The sequence below is a fragment of the Pleurodeles waltl genome, chromosome 4_2, assembly GCF_031143425.1.
Source record: "Pleurodeles waltl isolate 20211129_DDA chromosome 4_2, aPleWal1.hap1.20221129, whole genome shotgun sequence".
In the NCBI taxonomy this organism is placed as follows: Eukaryota; Metazoa; Chordata; class Amphibia; order Caudata; family Salamandridae; genus Pleurodeles; species Pleurodeles waltl.
The window spans coordinates 359,368,416-359,390,098 of record NC_090443.1 but is presented as its reverse complement, the minus strand read 5'-3'; the positions used below and the strand labels follow the sequence as shown (position 1 = coordinate 359,390,098).

General features: G+C 45.7%; 1 protein-coding gene across 1 annotated transcript in view; it reads right to left on the bottom strand.

Moving 5' to 3' along the window:
* Window positions 1-2,204: 2,204 nt before the first annotated feature.
* ATP6V1G3 (ATPase H+ transporting V1 subunit G3) overlaps window positions 2,205-21,683 on the bottom strand; it is a 64,133-nt gene continuing 44,654 nt past the window's right edge. The window contains exon 3 of the mRNA XM_069231440.1: window positions 2,205-2,493. Coding sequence (XP_069087541.1) covers window positions 2,320-2,493 — 174 coding nt within the window. The 3' untranslated portion in view covers window positions 2,205-2,319. The remainder of the gene's footprint in view (window positions 2,494-21,683) is intronic.

Below are 21,683 nucleotides of genomic sequence, written 5' to 3'. Positions count from 1 at the left end.
TGCAATGGAAGCATTGCTCCAAATTGTAAATACAGCACAAAAGAAAGGCCTCCTTAACGCTGCCTTAGCATAAAAACAAATTATGCTATGGCAGCGCAAGATGGAGCTAGGGGCTTGTGAATATGCCCCTAATTCTTTCACAAATTAAGGACTGTATAGTGGTTTTCCATTATAGGTATCTTCATTGAAGATACCAACTCAATCACATGTGAAAGAAACCACATAGCCTCAAACAGAAGTAAGGGAGTTGGGTGAAAAGAGGCGAGTCAACATAAACAGGCAGTCTTATTTCCATGTGCGCTGCCAGTTGAGTAGTTTTATTTAACAACTGTAAAACATGCATGTTAATTTTTATTTAAAAAAAACATATTTGTATTTCTAAATATGTTTCAGGACTCCTCTAGACTCACTTGTAACGTATTGGCTATGAATATAACACATGAAGGAGATCTAGAATTGAAAGAAAAAGTCATGTAATTTTGTTATAATCTCTGGTATTTTCATTTAGGCCAATTACAAAGCTGTTCCATTGGTTAATACTGTACAAATCTATTAAATGAATTGCAATCAATAAGAAACTGTGTACATTGACTTAAAAAGTAATCTCAATGTAGAACAATTTTACATGTAGGCAGTCTGGCAGAAAAAAAAAAGAACATGTTTCATTTTCACAATCATTAAAACATTTATGACAACTACATTTAAATAAAGCATTTGCAATAAAATAGGCCATGCATTTACTTGAGTTGGCGCTATTAGCATTGTACAATTATAACTGGAATTCTTTAGACACATTAATTGATCAACCCTGTAGCAAATTTTGGTCCTTTTTGCCACATAATTCCAGTGGACCTGCATATAACTAAAAAGCCAGTAAGCACAACTGGAATATTTTTTCATACCATGCCCTAAAAAAAAAAAAACTACTCCCAGGTGCAAAACAAAAGTTCCAGCCATAAGAGAGCTTACAAATGCACTGAATGGTGGGATGAGTTATTATTTTGGGGTCCCCACTAACCTAGTGTGGGGACCCAGAGGTGATCTAGACAGAAAGAGCACATTGTGGTGAACACGTTTTGAAAGTGGTCCTATTGTCCTAGAACCACCATAAACTGAGTTATGAGCAAAAATGTTTTGTAAACGGAATACCCTCCAAAGCATTATGGGGTGAGCTTCCGAGTGCCAAAACTGTTGTAGTATGTTGACTGTAATGCTCCGAACAGCCACCAAAGGATACCACATGAAAACAGAACGGCAGAAAATAATGCAGTATAAGCATAGTACATTACACATTTTCAAAGCTAGCAGACCTACTATGATGGTATTACAAACAAGACCCTTAAAATATTAACTACTCTTAGCAGTAAAACAAAAGCTCCAGCCATGAGAGAGCTTGGAAAACACTGAATGGTGGTAGGGGTTATTATTGGACAGAAAGAGTGTGTCGTGCTGAACATTTTGGTGGTTGTCCCATTGTCCTAGGATCACCACAAGCTGAGTTATGGGAAAAATGTCTTGTAAAAGAAAGCTTGCAAAGCATTATGGGGAGAGTTTCCCAAGTACAGTAAACATAGCAATATCGGCTCTCCTGCTGTGTCGGGAGTGCCGCTTTGAGGATTTCTGTGTTTTTTTACGTAAAGCATTTATCAATTACAAGTGTTTTTATGAAAGCTATGGAGCGTGAAGGGGAGAGCCAAAAGAAATAACTCTGATTAGGTAACAGTGTGAACAACGTGACCAGAGCTTCAATACCGCTGATGGAGGTTGTGCTGCTGATCTGCGCTGTGAGCGTCATGGCTGCCATGATGCACGAAGGGGAGAGACAAAAGAAAAAAAATAGTTTGCCCATGCTGAAGTATATCAGCAGTCGTGCAATAATCCATGTAACAGGGACGGTCTGCAAGGAGGTAACAAAACTGCCCCACGGCGGGACAAACATGAAACATTTACCAATTACATAAAGGGATTTTTCAAAGGCAAGCCCACAAACGAGTGAAAGTGATGGGCGTGAGATGGGCATGGTTAAAAGCCAATAGAATACTTAACAACAAATCAAAAAGCGCTTGCGCGGTCGACCTAAAATTGAAAGGTACTGCGTTAATGTCACAAGAGGAATAATTGGAATAATTATACAATTATATTTTCACTGTATCAGCACTACTGCTTGCAGAAACATTAGTTAAACATTATCGTAGGACATAGCATTAAAGTATTGTATATTTATTAGTAGAACAAGTAAATCAAATGCGAAGATTTTTGTACTGACGGAAGGTCAGCACTAAGAACAGCTTCCGGGCTATCATTGTGATTGGATGGGGCTTATACACTGTCCCTGTAGTTTACATGGATTACAGGTTTGATGTCCTGGATCAGGCCCAATAGATCAGCAATCACATTATCGCGGCGTTGTGCGTAGCTGCTGTTGAGGCCCTGGATCTTTGTGGCTGTCTGTTCTTCAACTTTGACTGCAAGGTTCCCTTGAGAGCCCATGATCTGGAAAAAGGCCATGGAAAGTGGAAAAACAAAAACAGTTTAGATCAAGTTGTTTAGCGTAAATGAAATCCTGTAGTTTCAAATATAAATATTATTCATACCACCTGGAGGCATCCAAGACAAAGAATGGATGGCACTGGATTTCCCATTTATTTTGTTTTTTTAAATTAGGCCATACAGTGAACACATTACTAAGAGATTTAGCACACATTAATTTTTTTTAAAAGAAAACTATATATTAATGTTTTCATGAGTGTTTTAATAAAAAAGACAAATAATTTATTTCACTGGAACAAGGATGATGTGGCTTCCTGGAAAACTGATCACGAGTTAAGTGAAAAACAATGTATTTTTAGTATCCCAACATACTTACTGAACTATAAAATGAACTTAAGATGAGAAACTTTAGCAACATTCTCTTATATTTATCATTCAGTTACTTAGCACTCCAACCAAAAGCTTATGACCATGAGTGAAGACACAGTTGAATCTGGACAGGTAACATTTGAACACTTGTTGAACTGCCAAAGGATCTTTCAAACTTTAAGATGCCAGATAAGAACAAGAGATGCCTCATGCTCTGGCCATCTTCAGTCATGATGTTTCAACAAATATTTAGGCTCTGGACGGAAGCGATGTAATCTCAAGTAAAATGTTGGCCTTTTCTAGAAGTATTATGCAGCATTTCAGTACAGTGTCTTGTGTGTGAGCGTTAAACTCTTGAACTGAACTCTAGCTTCGACTGGAAGCTGGACTAGCCTTCTGAGGGCAGGTGGAATATGTCCACTTCCCAGTGTATCTTTTGCACCTTTCTCCTATTGTCGTGTTCTGCAAGACCCAGAGCTTGCACAGCTGCTTCACAGTCGCTCCTGCTGCAATGTAGTTATTGATACTGGAAGCTGTTTTAACAGTGACATTATTTCACCTGAAGGAGGGGTCCATTATAGCATTTTGCAACAGTGGGAAGCATACTGAGAGACACTGGCAGTGATAACTCAATTTTTTATTGATTCAGGTCAGCCAGAAGCCTGTAATCCTCAAACATATCTGGCATACGGGTTTGAACATCATAAAAGTTGATAGAAAGCTGATAGTTGTTAGAAAGCTGTGTAATGTTGGAAGCAAAAGCCAAAACAACTAAACAATAGGCCAATGTCCAAATGCAAAATGGATTAGCAAGAAACCTGTGGAGCACCACGTTGCTGGAACAGACAAACGTCCACACTGCAAATGGACAAAATGAGATGTACAAGCTTCCATTTTGACTGAAGTCAATCTCTGGTTATAAAATGGTTTGAACCACTCCATTGCAGAATCCGAGAACCTCACATCCTCCATGATACCCATACGTTAGAAACAGGTGGTGAAGGCTATCAATGTGACAGATAAGTGCAATGAAAAAGCAATTCTGGGAGCCCCGCCATATCTGTATCATAGCGAGAATGTTGAATGTTTGAAAGGGTGGCTTACGTCAGCCAATGAAGCCTGAATTCCAACTACCAACTCCTAGAAATGAGTGTGATTATAGCTACAGATTGAGAGTGGTAGCTTTTTAAAGGCCTTTAGGAAGAGCCTTTTGATAGGTCAAGCATTAGCCAAGATCTTTTGATTTGACTAAAACAAGCATTACAAAGGCAAAAGGTTGGCGGACAACACCAGATCTACTGGGTTTGACCAAAACCTTGTTAAATATCGGTGTTAATTAAATTACAGAACATTGATCAAGTGAAAAACTTTTTTTATAATGGGGTGAGACATGTCTATCTCAAAGAGGCAGGAATTTTTAAAGGGTTCAAAAAATTCTTCTTCACACATCTCAATAACTATAGAGGGACATTAATTAGCTCTCTGATTTATCTCTGCTTTTAGAAGTGGTCATCTAATGAAACTAAAGCAGGTCATGTCAATGTACATTTTTTGTGTATCTACTAATCTGTGTTTAAACTCAGGAGACTATACCCATTACATGTGCGAACAAAGGATCCCAGGGTACACAGAGCCGCTCTATGCAGCAAGCCCAACAAGAAAATGCAGAATGAAGCCAGCAGTGCAAATGAGAGCATGGCTGGCGTCGTGTTGCAGTAACATACCACTGTCCAGACCAGTTGCAGGCAAGTTGTGCTGCCTCACCATCACAGCCAAAATATCGAAGACAAAAACGTGCGTATGTATAGATTTTCTATACCTATCTCAACATATATGTATCTTGACTACACATATATCTTAAAGATACGCAGATGTGAAGTTAACAAAAGTAACCCATACATCTCTCAGTGACCTTACCTGTAGATATTTTGGTCCTCGATATTTTGACTATGATATTAAAGTGGCATGATAATAAATTCTCAATATTCTGCATTACAATCAACATCAGTAGAATGCAGAAACATACATTGGAAGAACTGCTCTTCAAGCGGAACGGTGAGAAGAAGCAAGCCGCTGCTTAAAAGAGTCCTTTGAGGCAGGAGGGTTTTAGGCAGCCCAGGAGCACCTTTAGGCAAGACTGATTCACCAAAGCCTTGAAAGGAAAAAAAATCTAGCTGCAGAACCATTTACTATAGTAACATGGGCATCCAGAAATAGAGAGAGTAAAAGCAAGAATGGGGGCATTGGTTTAAATATTTCACATCCTTATGTAGAAGATTTCACCATTGACATATTTTCATTTTGTATGACACAAAATTTGTGGAATAGAACCTACTGCCTCCAATTGGTCATCTGCCTTGTTGTACTATTATGGGGAGTTATGACACTCATACAATTCTAGCCCTGGTTTTTTCTGTGATTATGTCCATTTAGGTATACCGTCTACAGTTTTAAAGGACAAGGAGCAGTGGACACCGATGCACCCCAAGCACAATTTTTCAGAACACTAGAACAATGTTTTGATTTGTGTTTCAAGAGAGTGAAAGTTGCATGCATGAAAAGTGTTACTGAATTATCATTGACTGGCCAGTGTTCAAGATAGTTTTCTTCTTTGTCTGATTCCTCCTGACTGGACAAACACCCCATCATTTTGTAAAATATCTTCATGTTCCTATCAGTGTACTGAGACTGAATGGTTCACTAGACTTGTCCTTTAGCATGTGAGTGCCATCTTTAGATTACAATTTAGCCTTCGAATATTTCTTAGTATGCCACGCTATGCACCCTAACAAACCCTTGCAGAGATGCCTAACACGAGCTACAGAGTACTCCCTATAACCCAAGACTCTTTCATTCCCACAATCACCATATTCAGCTGTGTAGTTTTTCATTGTTATTTGTCCCTAATTTATCTTTTGTCTCATCTCAGTTATTGACACGTTTTAAGCTAAATCTCTGTCATACATCGACAATATGTAGTTGCACCCACTACATACCATATAAGTGGGTCAATGAACTATCTTCAACATCTGCACAGAGGTTAAAATGTGGATGGTAACAACAAAATAGCTCGTAATGAGGGGGGTAGAAATTATCAATGCATCACACCATCACCCTTCCTTCTCTAAACTTGCTGTTGCAGTCTCTGCAGCAGACTAGCAGGTAAGTACTCAAGCCAATCCTAAAACACAGTCCTTAGGTTAAGGCTGTGGTCAAAGCTGCATTCTTCCACCTAGGTTGCCTACTCTTTGTTAGTCTTGCCTTACATAAGGTATCATTGTCGTGCTTTAGTCTACCTGAGACTTGACTGTGCTATGCCCCTGGAGTTAATGCTCTTCACTTTGCTAAAAATGCAAAGAGGACCCTTTGTGGCCTCTTCAAGGCTCACCAACAACAGGTCGTTCTCCCTGCTACCAATCTCCAGGCCAAGTTCTTAGTGAAAATCATTAACAGAAACCTCACTGAATACCTCAATGACCACCAACTCCTCAAAACCACTCATTCTGGTTTCAGACCCAACCATAGAACAGAAACTCCCTCATCATTGCAATGGAGGACATTTGCATGACTCTGGATAGAGGAGACATGGCAGCCCTCATCCTCCTGGACCTCTCCATAGTATCTTATACAGTCTCCCACCCCATCCTCATCCAACACCTACATGATATCGGAATCCAAGGTCAAGCACTCCAATGGATCTGCTCCTTCCTGACTACAAGGACCTAGTCAGTAAGCCTGGCACCGTACACGTCAGATGCTTACAACCTAAAATGCTGAGTTCCTCAAGGATCCTCTGTGATCCTAACCCTCTTCATCATGTACCTGATCCCTCCAGCCAGCATTATCCATTCTCACAACATCATCATCCTCTCCTACTCTGATGACACACAACTCATTCTTTGCCTCACAGACAAGACGTCCAACACCGGGATCAAGTTCAATGCCTGCATGATTGAATTCGTCCACTAGATAAAGACCAACTGCCTAAGGCTCAACAACTACAAGTTCGAAATAGAGATTTTTGGGAAGAGCACATCACCAAGGGACTCTACCCGGTGGCCAGTAGAGCTAGGAGTGAAACCCACGGCCACCACCCAACCAAGAGCCTCGGTATCATCACTGATAGCAAACTCAACATGACTACCCAAGTCAATACTGTCAACACCGCATACTTCCATACCCTGAAGATGCTGAGAATGATTTTCAAATGGCTCCTAAACAGCACCGGTGTTGGACATAGCCTTGTTAGGGGATTTCCCTGAAACTTTCGTTTTTTTCTCCCAGCTTTTAGCAGACTCTCTTGGCATGTCCTTAGAATTCTGGGCACTTTCCCACTGTCCTGCAGTGGGAAAGTGCACATGCCCTTCCTATATTGGCCAGGAAGGGGTGCACATGTGGGCCGTTGAGGTGCTATACCCTGGACTGCCCTGTAAAGAGGTACATCACATACCCAGGGCAGGTTCTGCCCTGGCTACTGATGGAGTGCTGCACTAAGTGTCCCACCAAACAGAATGGCCAATGGAATATTTGTTCACTTACGATGAAGACGAGAATGGTCGACTTGGGTCAAGTGGATACATGGTATCTGACGAGACATACGAATTGCAACACAAAAAAACTGTATCTACTTAATCAACTGATATCCCATGGTCCAAGGTAGTCCCTTAATAGATTTTTTTCCATTGAGGACATCATTATTTTGGTTGTATCGTAATTGCCCTGTTTCAGCACCGCCCAATCTTTTATAATAATTTATTCTTATACCTCAGAATTATATAAATTTTTACAAGTGTAAGCGTTTGTTTTCCCCTATACAGAAGACATCACTATTAGGTACCAGGGAAATTCCCTATCTACGCTTACACCTTTTATGCTTCTATATTAGACACTTGTAGAAATTGTGCCAGCTCTATTAGGCTGATTACTTTATTTTTGACTCCAGGGCAAACCAACACCATTTCAATATGGCCGCCACTACTTGCCTTTGGTATCATAGCCCTGTCGCACCTCTGCGTCGATGGATGTTTACATAAATTCAAACCAACCTCAACGCACCAGTAAATTTGGGCGTGTGGATGACAGGTAGGTCAGAGACACTGATACTTCCTGAAGACGCAGTAAGCGCCCTCCCCATTGGGGGGTGGGCAATGGGGTATAGGTAGGGAGCTCTCTGAAACTATTCCACATATGGCAAGAGAGACCTACAATTATGGATATATAATAGCAATATCCTGTATGCTTTGTTGAGCACAACACTCCTTAGGTTAAGGGTGGGAGCTGTCAAAAACACCCCCGTACACCTTAAGATGGGCCTACCATTACAGACATATTTAGGCAATATTCCGCATGGCTTGGTTTTTTTAGTACAAAGAAGGACCTCTGATTTGGATTGATGCTACATCAACTAAATAGGGTGGGAGCTGTCATTCCCTTATCCATGACTTCTTATAGACTAGCTAGAGCAGGCAGCTTTATGATAATGATGCACTGTAGGCTAAAGGCGGGAACTGTCAAACTTTCTGAATACGGCGATATTAATTCACCATTACAGATATATGTATTCAGTATCCTGGTGGTTTCTTATAATATACACGATCTCAGCTTTGGACGGAAGTAGAGAGCAAAAGGGGGGGAGCTGTCATTTCCTACGCTGATTTCTGTTTACAGGCCTACCTTGAAGTAACAATGGGCAACCATGTGATATCGGTAAATTGTGTGTATGTTGTTGACACTCCCTTAGTGAGGGCGCTGTATTTGACACACTGCAGGTCAAGGGCATGAAGTGTCAAATTTTTCACATGAGATAAGATGTATTTACCATTAAATGTGCAGACATTTAGTAATTCTGTGATTTCTCATAAATAATAACAATCTTGACTTTGGTTTATTTTAAGCTTAGTATGACGCAAAAGGGTGGGATCTGTTATTTTCCCAGGTTTATGACTGCATATAAGCCTCCCTTGAAATAGTAACAGTCAATCTCATGATATTGCTAATTTGTGTACATGACACTGAGACACATTTAAGTGAGGGCATGAGTCATCTACCCATCACACATCACATGGATTCACTATGTGCTCTGACCGTGATTGACCATGCTGGATAATAAGATTGACTTAGCAGGTTCATGACATTATATTTTTCAGAAACACTGGTGCTGGGGTAGTAGCATCAATGTGCTTCCAAGGGGGCCTTGCATGTATCTTGAAAGGTAAGAGACTTCTCAATACTCAATACTAGATGTACACAGGCATGCTTCACTTCATCCCTTTGTTGTACCACAAGATATTTATATTTGAGTTTGGCTTCACAATTCATGTCACTCGCCAGGTGTGTGCATGTGAACACTCTATCATTTGATATCAATGTATAAGTTATGGTTATTAATTATGTTTTGCAGTTCACCACTTGGAGTGAGATAGTTTCCCCATTTACAAGAGATAAGTACCACTGGGTTAAACAAAAGAGGAATATAAATACCTTCCTAGTGAAGAGTAGGTACTTTTAGGTCCTGATGAATTGCTGTTCAATGCGTAGGGGCGGTTAGGGTGAGAAACATGTTAACCATAATATCTGGAGTGTAGATAAGTAGTCACACCTGACATTAGTATCTTCCTCTGTCTGTGTATGGAGAGTAGAGGATACCTTTGCAACTGTGGGGAGTTAGGCCATTACACCTGATGTGCCCCCTCTATTTGGTTTTAATCATGACACAGGGTCCTACCCATACAGTGATTGAAGCTTCCTTTTTAGTACTTGTAGTCATTTTTAATATCACACTATCCTGTCCTTTCCTTTTCCCCATCCCTTCTATCAACAACAATCAAAAGATCTCTGGTAAAGAGCCCCCTTGCAGGGCCTGTCAGGCATTGCAGCGCCAGACTGACAAGGAGCAATGCCCGATGATGAAGCATGTCATGGGTGAATGAGGGCAATTGTTCTAAACAAAGGGATATGTGTTGACCTGGTGAGTGAAGTTAATATTATCGGAATGGTGTACTTAATTTTGTAGTCACAGTTCTGGAAGAATGTATACTGGACCGAAGAATCCCTCCCTCTCCATCCCTTTTTTCTTCAATTCCACCCACCAGAATAGCCTGAATCACATGTATCATGTCTGACAGTGCAGGCTTGTGGAGGTGCAGGTGCATCTGCGCCCAGTGTGACATCTCTCATGCCTTGACCAACCGTGAGCACACCTTACACTACCCTTAGGGTGCCCGCTGAACGGCGGTGAGAATGGTAGGCAAAAGGCAGGGCAGGGACACCAAGGTGTTCCTTGCCCAAGCAGCAAAGAGCCCTATTTGAGTTCAGCCTACCTAGATGGTCAGCCACTCCCATAGGTTTCGCTGATTCCCTGTGAGTAGACTTAGGACCTGTGAGTACAGTGTGGATGTGCAAGCGCCCTTTCTAATCATGGTGGGACGTAGCGCAAACCAGTGTGTACTGGACCTGCCACTGTGGGTCAGAGTGGGCACCCTTGCAATGGTATTCTGACATGTGCAAAACCTGGCCTGGCAGGTCAGTATGTGCGCACTTGCCCCATGGTGTCCAATAAGGGACCAGGGCTGCCATTGCTTACCAGTTTATACACACTTGGAAAATGGTGTTCCAATGTACACTGATCCTGACACAGAAGGCCAGTGGGTGTACTCTTAAATGATGAGGTTTAAAGTGACTTTGGTGCCCTAGGCGCTTTCCCACTGTGAATACCGTGTGGAAAGGCATGCTACTTCCTACCTATGCCAGGAAAGTATTGCTGACCAAAATGTGCAGATATGCGCACTGGTGTGTCCATATGTACATGGCATGTCACAGCTGGCCTGAATGGGTGCACTTGCATGCATGTGGTGTCCTTTAACTTATGCCCAGCCTGCCCCTATAGGCTTGTGCGTGCGCGAAGGCACATGTGCCAGTGTAGTGAAAAATAGTCATGTGTGTTTTCATTACACATGAGAGCTGCTCGGCCCATAGGTTAATATGGGGATAGGTAACTATTGATCCTGAACTGCAACAGTGGATTGCAGTGGAGCAGCCTCGTGATGTTTACTATCATTGAATTCACACGGAGAAACCCCTTTTAAAGGTAAAAGCGGTTTTGTAAGTTATGCTCTAGAAGCGCCACTTCTAGGAAGTGGGCATTTCTGTTCTAAAAAATCTCTTTTCTAATTCCAACTTCATTTCACTGGAGGGTAGAGAAAGCACATTTGTGCATTCCCCAGTGACAGCCATAAAACGTGGGCACCCGGAATGACAGGCCTCTGCTAATTTGTACCTGGCTGGATAGATTAGAGGGAGAGGTTTTGACACTTGGCCTGGGGCCACCACACGCATAAGGGGCTGGTTTGTTGTGAGCGGGTTCACTGGTGTGGGACCTGCGTGACCCCCCCTTGAAGAGTGTGTTGCATTTCTTCCATGCAACTCCCAGCTGCATGCTCTCAGTGTGTTAGGAGTCTAGGTGATGACTTTGAGAGGTGTGGGCTTCCCAGGAGCAGTGCTGCATCCTACCTTATGCGGCCCACTGAACTTGCGTCTTTTGTGTGTGTAGCTAGATCCTCTGGTATGACTGAAGTCATCATGCACCAGAGGTTGTGTCTCATTCAAGAGAGGCACAGAATTGGAATCCTTTGTGTGCATGCTCAAGGATTGTCTGGTGTGACTCAGATCATCATGCACCAGGCATTTGTGCCTCATTCCAGGGACGTATGGCATTGATTACTTTGTGTTGGCGATCGGGACTGTCTGATGCAACTCAAATCATCGTGCACCAGACGTTGTGCCTCATTCCAGAGTTTTACGACATTGAGCGATTTGTGTGTGCAATTGGAACCTGTGTCATTGCGCACCAGACATTGTTCTTCATTTCAGGGAGGTATGGCATGGAGCACTTTTTTTTGTGATCTGAATGGTCCGGTGCTACTTAAGTCATCGCACACCCAGCATTGTCCCTCCATCCACAGAGGTGTGGATTGGTATCTCTTCGAGTGCATCTAGGACCGCCTGTGGTTTTTCATGTAATCGTGGCCCAGATGTAGCTCCCCCTCCCATCGAGGTGTGGGATTTGGCAACTATTGTGAATTAGAGTGCCTGGCTTGGCTGGGCACCACTGTGACCAGAGGTTGTCCCCGATGACTCTTCCCCCATGCTTTGCAAATCTGTGCCTGTGCCGGACATCTCAGTGAACTTTCCGAGTGGTGGCCAAACCTCCGTGTGTTGACATTTATCTGCTCCACTGGTATCTCCCCCTTTCCCCCTATATCCTCCCCAAGTGACTGACCAAGAGTGACTCCAGCCATGTGTGGCCTAGCAACCAGTGAAAGGTGGTTTGTATCTTCAGCTATTGGGAGGCAAAGAAATGGTGTGGGACCCAAGGAGGGGAGTCTGCGGGCACAATCGACAGCTAACTGTCCGGATATCAGTGCACCGCTTTAGGGTGCTGGGAGCAAATGTGTGCAAGTGAGTAAGTTAGGAGTCGCCTGATATCCGTGGCACCGCTTAGCAGTGTAGAGTGAGTGGTTGGGAGCTATTGCATGTGATTGTTACACTGTTCGACGGTCTTGCCAGACATGTTAATTCTTGCCAGAGGACTTACATGGTTGACCTTAGATTTTACCTGTGCGGCCCAAGCCACAGAGCTAATTTAAAGTGCTGCATTGCTCTGTGTGTATATATCGATACTATTGTAGCCTGATGGGAGTGGTGAGTTCTGCCTGGCGAGGGCCCAGCCTCAACCAACCAGAATGTGCCTCCTCCAACAACTGGTTACAAGCAAGCTGGACTACAGGAACACCCACTATGTCGAGATCAACAAAAACATCACCAAAAGGCTGCAGACAATTCAGAACTCGGCAGTCAGAATCACTCGTAACCTCCCACACTATACTGGCTTCACTCCACAGCTCAAGGTGCTACACTAGCTCCCCATTCACAAATCAGAAAAAGTCAAGCTCCTGATCCACACTTTCAAGGCCCAACATAACTCAACATATACATCTGCTTTTAGAAACCTTCCAGAGACCTCTGTTCGTCCAGACTCCTACTTGCAGAAACCCCACGCATACGCAAAACCAGATCCAGTGGTTGAGTCTTCTCCTACATTGCTCCTAAAGACTGGAATGACCTGCCTCTGCACATAAGAGTCTCCTCTTCACTTCTTGAATTCCACTAGAAGCTGAAGACCTGGCTTTCGGAGTAGTCTCACTAGGCCCTAGGTATGGCCCTTCTGGGTGATAGTGCACTCTACAAATCTGCATAACATAACCTGTGATGTTAAAGAAAAACCATCAGATATCAGCTTCTTACCTTGACTTTAAATTTCTCCTAAAGGCCTGTAAAATAAAAATAAAAGTCTTGTGGCTACATCACAAAGCTCCAGCATTGGGCACTACATTTTACTGTGGTTGGGCACATTACTCTTGATCAGGTAAATTGTTCTCCTTCATGGCACGAAACAGCAAATATTTCTTGATAGACTTTATAATCTTAAAAGCACCGATCTATTATTCCCCTCCTATCACGCACATGTTTAAGAAGTATTTCAAAACACCCAGAAAGTCCTTACTAGTTTTCTCTGTATCAGTGTCAAGAAATAAGTAACTCTCTGGACGGCATATTAGAATTGACCCTATTCCTTCACTCACTCTGGCAATAAAGGGTAATGAGTCACTTAGGAGAGAGAGCATCACTTGAGGAGAGCATTCGGTGAATATCCTATGTCTCACATCTCATTGGTAAAGCAAGTAGACAGAGTGACTACATGCAGCAGCAGCCACCACAATCTCAATGGGGAGGCTGGGGGGCTAGGGGGATGATGTGTATGGGGTGAAATATATATATATATATTTTTAACTCACTATTCCGGACGGACCCCCGCCGGCTGCCTCACGCCTCTCCCCATGCAATTCTGGTGTTACTTTCATGCTATACCTAGCACGAGAGCAGTTTCAGGATAGTCTAAGTGGCTTGGTCTGCTGCTCAGACAGTGCAATGAGGTCTGTGCTGTTTCTCCAACCTAGTTGTGCAACACAGCCAGGTTGGAGAAACCTATGTGTGAATGTCAGTTTGAACAGCTTAAGTCAGCTGGACAAACTGACATACGCACTTAGTGCACTCCACTCCTCCTCCCCACTCCCACGGCCCAGCCCTGCCCCTGACTGCACATGCTTGCTGAGCACGCAGCTGAAAAATAGACTGATAATGAAATATCATTTTATTTTTCAGCTGCTGGCTCTTAGCCAGTGGGGCGGCATTGCTTCACCAATACAGTGGACCCACTCCTGCCTCCATGATACCAAGGCTAAGATACCAGTAACAAAATCCTATCTCTCTAATTGATAAGTACAATGCTGATAGATATCAAGAAAGGTTTTTGATAATATTGGCAGTCAAACTGGAACTCTGGACTTCATGGCCAATAACCAAAATTTAGACCATAGAATGCTATAGCTTTCTTCCTGTGTGTATAGTTCAAATTATGGTGCCTTAACAGAAAAATGTAATGACCCATATCTGGAAGATAAAGAAGCACATTATGTCACCCTGTGCGATGAGGCTGCCCCTTCATTCCTTGCACCTGTGGATTCTTTACCAGCGCTTTAGGGTGCATTCTGTTATCCCGCAGTGCGGGAACTGTCCGAAAGAACTACATGTCCCATCATTCCAAGGGCCCCTTGAGGCAGCCCCTTCGTTCCTTGCACCTCAGAAAGCCTTGCCAGTGCTTTATAGCACATTCTGTTACCTCGTGACAAGAGAGCTGTCAGGAAAGACTATGGCCCTCATTCTGACCCTGGCGGGATGAATCCGCCAGGGCCGAGGGCAGCGAATGCACCGCCAACAGGCTGGCGGTGCATTCATGGGCATTCTGACCGCGGCGGTAACGCCGCGGTCAGAAACGGGAAACCAGCGGTCTCCCGCCGGTTTCCCGCTGCCCATGGGAATCCTCCATGGCGGCGCAGCAAGCTGCGCCGCCATGGGGATTCCGACCCCCTTCCCGCCAGCCTGGTTCTGGCGGTTTACACCGCCAGAACCTGGCTGGCGGGAACGGGTGTCGTGGGGCCCCTGGGGGCCCCTGCAGTGCCCATGCCAATGGCATGGGCACTGCAGGGGCCCCCTAACAGGGCCCCACATTGCTTTTCAGTGTCTGCTTAGCAGACACTGAAAAGCGCGACGGGTGCCACAGCACCCGTCGCACACCTTCCACTCCGCCGGCTCCATTCGGAGCCGGCATCCTCGTGGAAGGCGCTTTCCCGCTGGGCCGGCGGGCGATCTTTTGCAGATCGCCCGCCGGCCCAGCGGGAAAGTTGAAATGCCCCCCGCGGTCTTCTGACCGCGGGGCGGTGTTTGGGCGGTTTCCGCCCGGCGGGCGGCGTCCGCCGCCCGTCCGGGTCGGAATGAGGCCCTATGTGCCCTGTCATTCCATAGGCCAAGGGAGTCAGCCCCTTCATTCCTTGCACCTGTGGAGGCCTTGCCAGCAATATACAGTGCATTCTATAACTCTGCAGTGCGGCCACGCCGAGGCAAAGCCTGTGCCAAGGGCGGGCCCGTCCAGCACCCATCAGCACCATGAAGAGGCAGGGCAGAGCCATCCCCTTGGTCCTTCAGGCCCTTTTTTGTATGGCAAGTTTTGCTGCAGTTCTAGCTCAGGTGATGTTGTATCCCTTGGAGAGCTTTTCGTCTCTACTGGTTTTTCCATTATTTCCATCCCTGATAGACTTATTGTTGTTGCAACAAAACAACCTTCTGCAGTGGTAAGATGCAAAGGCAATGACCCTCCTCTGGGAAGGAAAACAAAAGTCATAAACTTGCCTAGATCCCTTCTTCTGGGCATCAACATGAGATGGCAACCTTTAAGGGTACAGCCATTCTTATTGAGGAGGTGGAGACTCTCCTGGGTGGTGATGCTGTTACAAACTCATGTTTGAAACCAGCTATGGACAGAGAGGCTCCTATTTTTACTAGGAAACAAACATCTAACACCTCTGTCTTAAATTCACAGGATCGCATAACAAATGTAGATGTAATCACTTATGTTGACTGCAGTCCAACTGAGACAAATAACTCTGCTTTTTCCACCACCCTCACAGTCAAAAACTTGATACCCCTGTCACCTGTAATAGTGTGCATGAATAGATATGCACCTCTCGTGCCCCATTCCCCAGGGGCATCTGTTAAGAAAGGCCTCCCTAAGGACATTCATGAACAGGCTGTGAGTGAGTTGGTGACACCCTCTGTTTTGGCACCAATCACTTCACCTGCAGCCATTTTGTCAGACATATCTGATGTAGCTCAGGTAGTTCAGTACCTTCAATCAGAGGTCCTTGTTGTTAGAGCACAAGTCACCAGATTGACAGCAGAACTAGGATCTCTTTTTAAGCCAGCAAGATCTAGTGCTGCCACTGAGAAACCCCTCCCTATCTATGCCTCTTTAACAGAGGAAGGGAATAGAAAGAGAAATGATAGTATGCCTTGTGCACCCCTCCTCGCCCTGCTGCATGTCCTCATATTGGCACTGTGAATTCTAAGCCAACTAGCATAACTTTGTCATGGAATAAGGCACGGCAGGCTAACCCAGTGGATCATCCTTGGGGTGTTCAGAATACCTGGGTGTCCCGTAAGGTGGGTTCTGTGGGGGTTAAAAGTGGACCAAAGCCAAGTCATCACGCCCCTCCAAGGAATCTAAGTTGTTTATATATAACAAAAGTCCCTAAACTGTCCCAGGGTATACATGAGGATGACAAGTCATTAATTAATAAATGTATATACCATATTACAATGGTACGTAAATATTCTTCCATCATACGTTCAGACAACTTTCATGCCAAGCAGCTACATGACCATTCTGATCCAACAGGCACTTTTGATTTCAGTGAATTTTCTCTGCTGTCAAAAACAATGGCTAAGGGCCTGGTGAATTTGGAGCTTCGTAGGGAGCCTTCCCCTTGGTCTCTGATCAACCTCCTCAGAGTGACCCCACTCTCAATGAGCTTGAAGTTTTAGATACTTCCATGATCGATTGACTGGGAGAAGGGGACCCCTCAAGTTTCCCTCCGATGGGGAGTAGTGAATTTGTCCCCGTGTCAATAAAAGGCAATGAACTCACCACTACCTGCCCCCCTAATGTCAACATTTTGTCCTGGAATGAAGCAGGTTAACAATCCAAGCTTAGTGATGCGGGGTGGGGGCCTTCCAGATCAATTTAATATACACCTACTGCAGAAAACTTGGAGTCTTGAACCTGCCCACAAGTCAGGTTATGTCTCTTTTCACATTCTAGGCCATTAATCTGGTAAGGGTTGTCCTTCTGGCAGTCTCCTTACCTTGGTATGATTGGCCCTAGATGTTAAAATATGCTTACTCCCAAATGCTTCACAAGACATTCTGGGTTTATCCATTACCAAAAGGGAGTATGGTACATATTACCTGTACAATAGGGTACAAAAAGGAGGTGGGGAGACGCAGACAATCCATGACTCTCAAGACACGGGGATCTCTATGACAATTACAATTCTGTAATCATAGCAGGAGACCTTAGCACTATGCCTGGGTAGAATGTTTAACTCTGCCAGCAGAATTGGAGTTTACTAATACCGCTTTACTTCTGTAATGCGGAATTAGTGATAAAATCCGCTGCTTCGCTCCGCCGGCAGAATTAATTATTCAGCAGTGATCTGTCATGTGTGCCTGGTTTATTTTCTCCATTACAGAGTCCTTGTGGTGCATTCAAAGGGAAGTGATGACATGAGGATGGGATAGGATGCAGGTAGGTGGGGGTGGGTCTAGGGGAGGGAGAATAAAAGGAGTGTGGGGGGAGGGATCGGCCTCTTTCTGTGTTGATCATTACCCGGAGCGGAATTTGTCCAGGAGGGTTTTGTTCCTAGTAAAGCATGCAGGCAAGTTTGCTGTTTATTTAGTTTAACGGCATTAGGCTTTTCGCCTTGCCGAAAGAAGTGTTGTGGCTTTAAAGCCACTGTTGCTTCAGCATCATGGCAACAGGCCACGACGCTGACGCTGTGAGGGCTGCGCTTTGCGTTATAGACGAAGCCGGCTGAGCCGACCACCTCAGGCCTTGTGTACTCGACCAGGCCTGGGTCGGCATGGTGCGGCTGACACGCAGCACGTCAGGCTGGGTAGCGGCAGTAATAGCCGCATGTGCTTCCCCAGAAAGTGGGGGGGGGGGATCAAAAATAATAAAAAATTCTTCTTTAGGCTCTACCACCCCCCACATGACTCTGACAAGTCTGGCACCGGGCAGGGGGTAGAGGAAGCAGCAGACAACGTGGGGCCAGAAGTTTTAGTAGAGGAGGCCCCTGGGGACTGCCAAGAGCAGCTGAAGGCTGATTGACCTGTATTGGCCAGTGGACAAGGAGAGCAGGTTTTGCTTGGGCCTAGTAGCGAGTTGGCCCCTTTGGATCTATCTTGCCCCAGGGGTGGTGCAGCACCAGTTAAGGGCCCCAGGCCCCCAATTAAAAAGAGGGGTAAGAGTGCGGGTAAGTCAAAGGGCGGGCCTGTTAAGGCCAAGGCAGGGAGTGGGCAGGTCAAGAAAGTCAGGGGTGGAGAGGGAGAGGTGTCGGCAGGGACGGAGCTGGAGGGGGGGGTGACAGGCAGGGCAGGTGGGATTTGGTTGAGGAATGGGATTTGGAGGCCATGATTCGGGAACAGCGCCGCATTGTGGCAGAGGCAGAAGAGAGGTGGCCCCAGCTGTGTTGGGGACAGGGACGGGGCAGGGGCCTGAGGTAGACAGCAGAAGAGAGTAGCAGAAGGTCCAGAGGGGATGGACCCCCCGCCTCCAGAATTTGGGTCAGGTAGTTGGGTCTGGTGCCCCAGGTAGAGGTGGGGAGGGGTCAGGAGGCTTGTGCGGCCAGAGGTTTGATCGGCACGGTGAGCCCCAGTGGTGCATATGGCCACGCTCGGCATGGACGGTCAATGCCAGAGTCTGAGGCTGGCAGAAAGAAGGTATGTCAACGAGGAGCAACACGGCCTCTGCACGTTGGTCTGAAGCACTAGAGGGGTCTTCAGTGGCCTTCTCTACACCGCTGGATCGGGGTCCACGCAGAGATGGTGTGCGCCATGAGGGCCTGGAAGAAGACTCAGCGAATAATTTGTGGATGAAGAGTAGTGTTGACAACAGGTGTGAGATGGAAGAGGAGGATGTGGTGGAGCTCGATTATGAGGATGATATGGATGAGTGGGAGGTCAGGGAGATTCGTGAGGCGGAGGTGAGCAGTGTTAAGGGGAGGAGGCGAGGGCGCAAGAGCAGCGCAACCCCTTCTTCTGTTTCTATTTTGCAGGAGCACATGTCTATTGGCGGGCCACAGGAGGTGCGGCACGGGCTGGCACGTGGTCGTGGGTCAAAGAAGGTTGCGTGGCCTTTGGAGGCGCATGGAAGAGGTATGGGGCAATGGTGGTCGGTCTGGGGGGACTGTTCTGGTGTCAGTGGGACATGTACACGTAAGTCTTTTGGGGTAGGTGATTTCTCGGTTCATGAGGCAACTACGGAAGGGGTCCTGCAGGGTGGGGATACTTCAAAAACTAAGGAGGCCGTTATAACAACAGCAAGTGAAACTGGGAACCAGACGACTGGAGAGGTCATGGGGTCTGAGGACAAAGATGGGGGGGACACAAGAAGCGGCTTCCATACATGGGTCTGGCCATGCCTTTGGAATCCCACGTAGCGGATAAAACAAAAGCTAGGATATGGAAGCATGAATGTGTGGATGTTTTTAAGCTCCTACAGAGGGACATACAGGCCAAAGAGGGATCCAAGGAAGAGGAATGGGAGTTAGCGCGTAGGCCAGGAGTCCCAATCACAATGGATAATTGGACTTCAGCCTTTTTGATTTTTGCAAGCATATACTGCGAGAAGTTCCCAGACAGGGCCATTGTGCTTTTTAAATACATGGATATTATAAGAAAAGCCCAGATGCATTTTGGGGCTTTGCTTGGCTGAGCTATTATGAGGAGTTCAAGGCTAGGGTGATTGTCAATCCCGATAAACCCTGGGGAGACGTACACCTGGAATTGTGGATGCAGTGGATGGCGTCAGCACAGTCCACGGCATCTACACACACTGCAAGTGGTTTGCCTGTGGGTTGCAAGCCTTTTCAGGCCCGTCTCGCCCAAGGTGGGGCGGGCGTGGGTCAACGGAGCCCGGTATCCACAACAGGAGCCAGATGGAACTTTAATAAAGGTTTTTGCTCCAGACAGCCCTGAACATTCAAGCATGATTGCTCCAAGTGCGGGGGCTGTCATCCAGTCACACAATGTTTTTCACTCTCCAGCCCAGCTGAGCAATGGAGAGCGACCAAGGGATGAGGCTCCTGCGCCAAAGGGCTCCTGCGCCAATTAGGCTGGAGGCTCTTCTGCCCTGGCTACTTAGCTACCCAGATAGCGACACAGCTCGTAAGTTAGTGAGGGGTTTTCAAGAGGGTTTTCGGGTTGTTTACCAGGGTCCACGTCTCAGGAGGTGGGCAGACAATTTGTGGTCTGCCAAGGAGATGCCACAAGTGGTGCAGGACAAAGTGGATAAAGAGGTGTCCTTAGGTAGAATTGAGGGGCCTTTCTATGATTGGACATGTGCGGACTTGATGATATCTCCTTTGGGAGTAGTGCCAAAAAAGGCACCAGGTGAATTCCGCCTGATTCATCGTTTGTCATGGCCGGAGGGTGCCTCTGTTAATGATTTCATTGCACCCGAAGACACTAGAGTGGTGTATGCATCTGTAGGCAATGCCATCAAGTTGGTCAGGGGGTGTGGCAAAGGTGCGGAGTTGGCAAAATGCGACTTCCAATCAGCCTTCAGGCTGCTGCCCATACACCCGGAGGATTTTGATTTGCTGGGTATGCAATTTGATGGGGCAATTTATGTCGACAGGGTACTCCCTATGGGTTGCGCCATTTCATGTGCACTTTTTTAAGTTTTCAGTACCTTCCTACAGTGAGTTTTCATCAAAAAGAGTGGTCATCGTACGGTGATGCACTATTTGGATGATTTTCTTTTCGTAGGTACAGCTAGTTCTGGAGCGTGTGTGAGGGCGCTGACTTCTTTGCAGGAGTTATCTTAATATGTGGGAGTGCCTTTGGCTCCCGAGAAGACAGAAGGACCACAATCCGTTTTTGAATTGGATGCGAACGCTTTGGTAGCCAGACTTGCCAGCGCCTAAGGTGGAAGAAATGCTGGAGTTTTTGGGCACTGTGCGTGTACTCAGCAAGATTGAGCTGCGCACAACTCAGAAGCTACCTTAATTTCGTTTGCAGGGTAATACGGGGAGGTAGGACGTTCTGTAGGCGTTTGGGTTTCCCATGTCAGGAGCAGTGTTGCCACATCATAGGGTACACGTCTCGATAGGTCTGAGAGAGGATGTCAGGGTGTGGGAAACTTTTTGGGCAGATTTTAATGGTGTGTCCATGTTTTTCTGCGAGGACGATACAGTTTCGCAAGTACAAATATTTCAGATGCGGCAGGAGCCACAGGTTTTGGGCTTTTCTGGGACGGAAGTTGGTGCGTGAAAGCATGGCTCACGCAATGCTGCAGCAGGGGAGGAGCATTGCTTTTCTTGAGTTTTTTCCACTTTTGGTGGTAATGGCGGTATGGGGACATGAGTTAGCTAACAGGACAGTGCTTTTTCGGGAGGGCGACCAGAGAGCCTATTACTTTTTAGATATTGCTGGAACTTTTGCATGTTTTGCCTGTGTGCTACACAGACCAGTACGAGTTGGCTTTGTTTCGTTTATGCATGGTGTGCATGTTTTTTGGCACTTTTCGAGTGTCCAAATTGCTGAGGGTAGGGAGAGGGTTAGGTGTGAAGGTCAAGGAGGTTTGCCTGCAT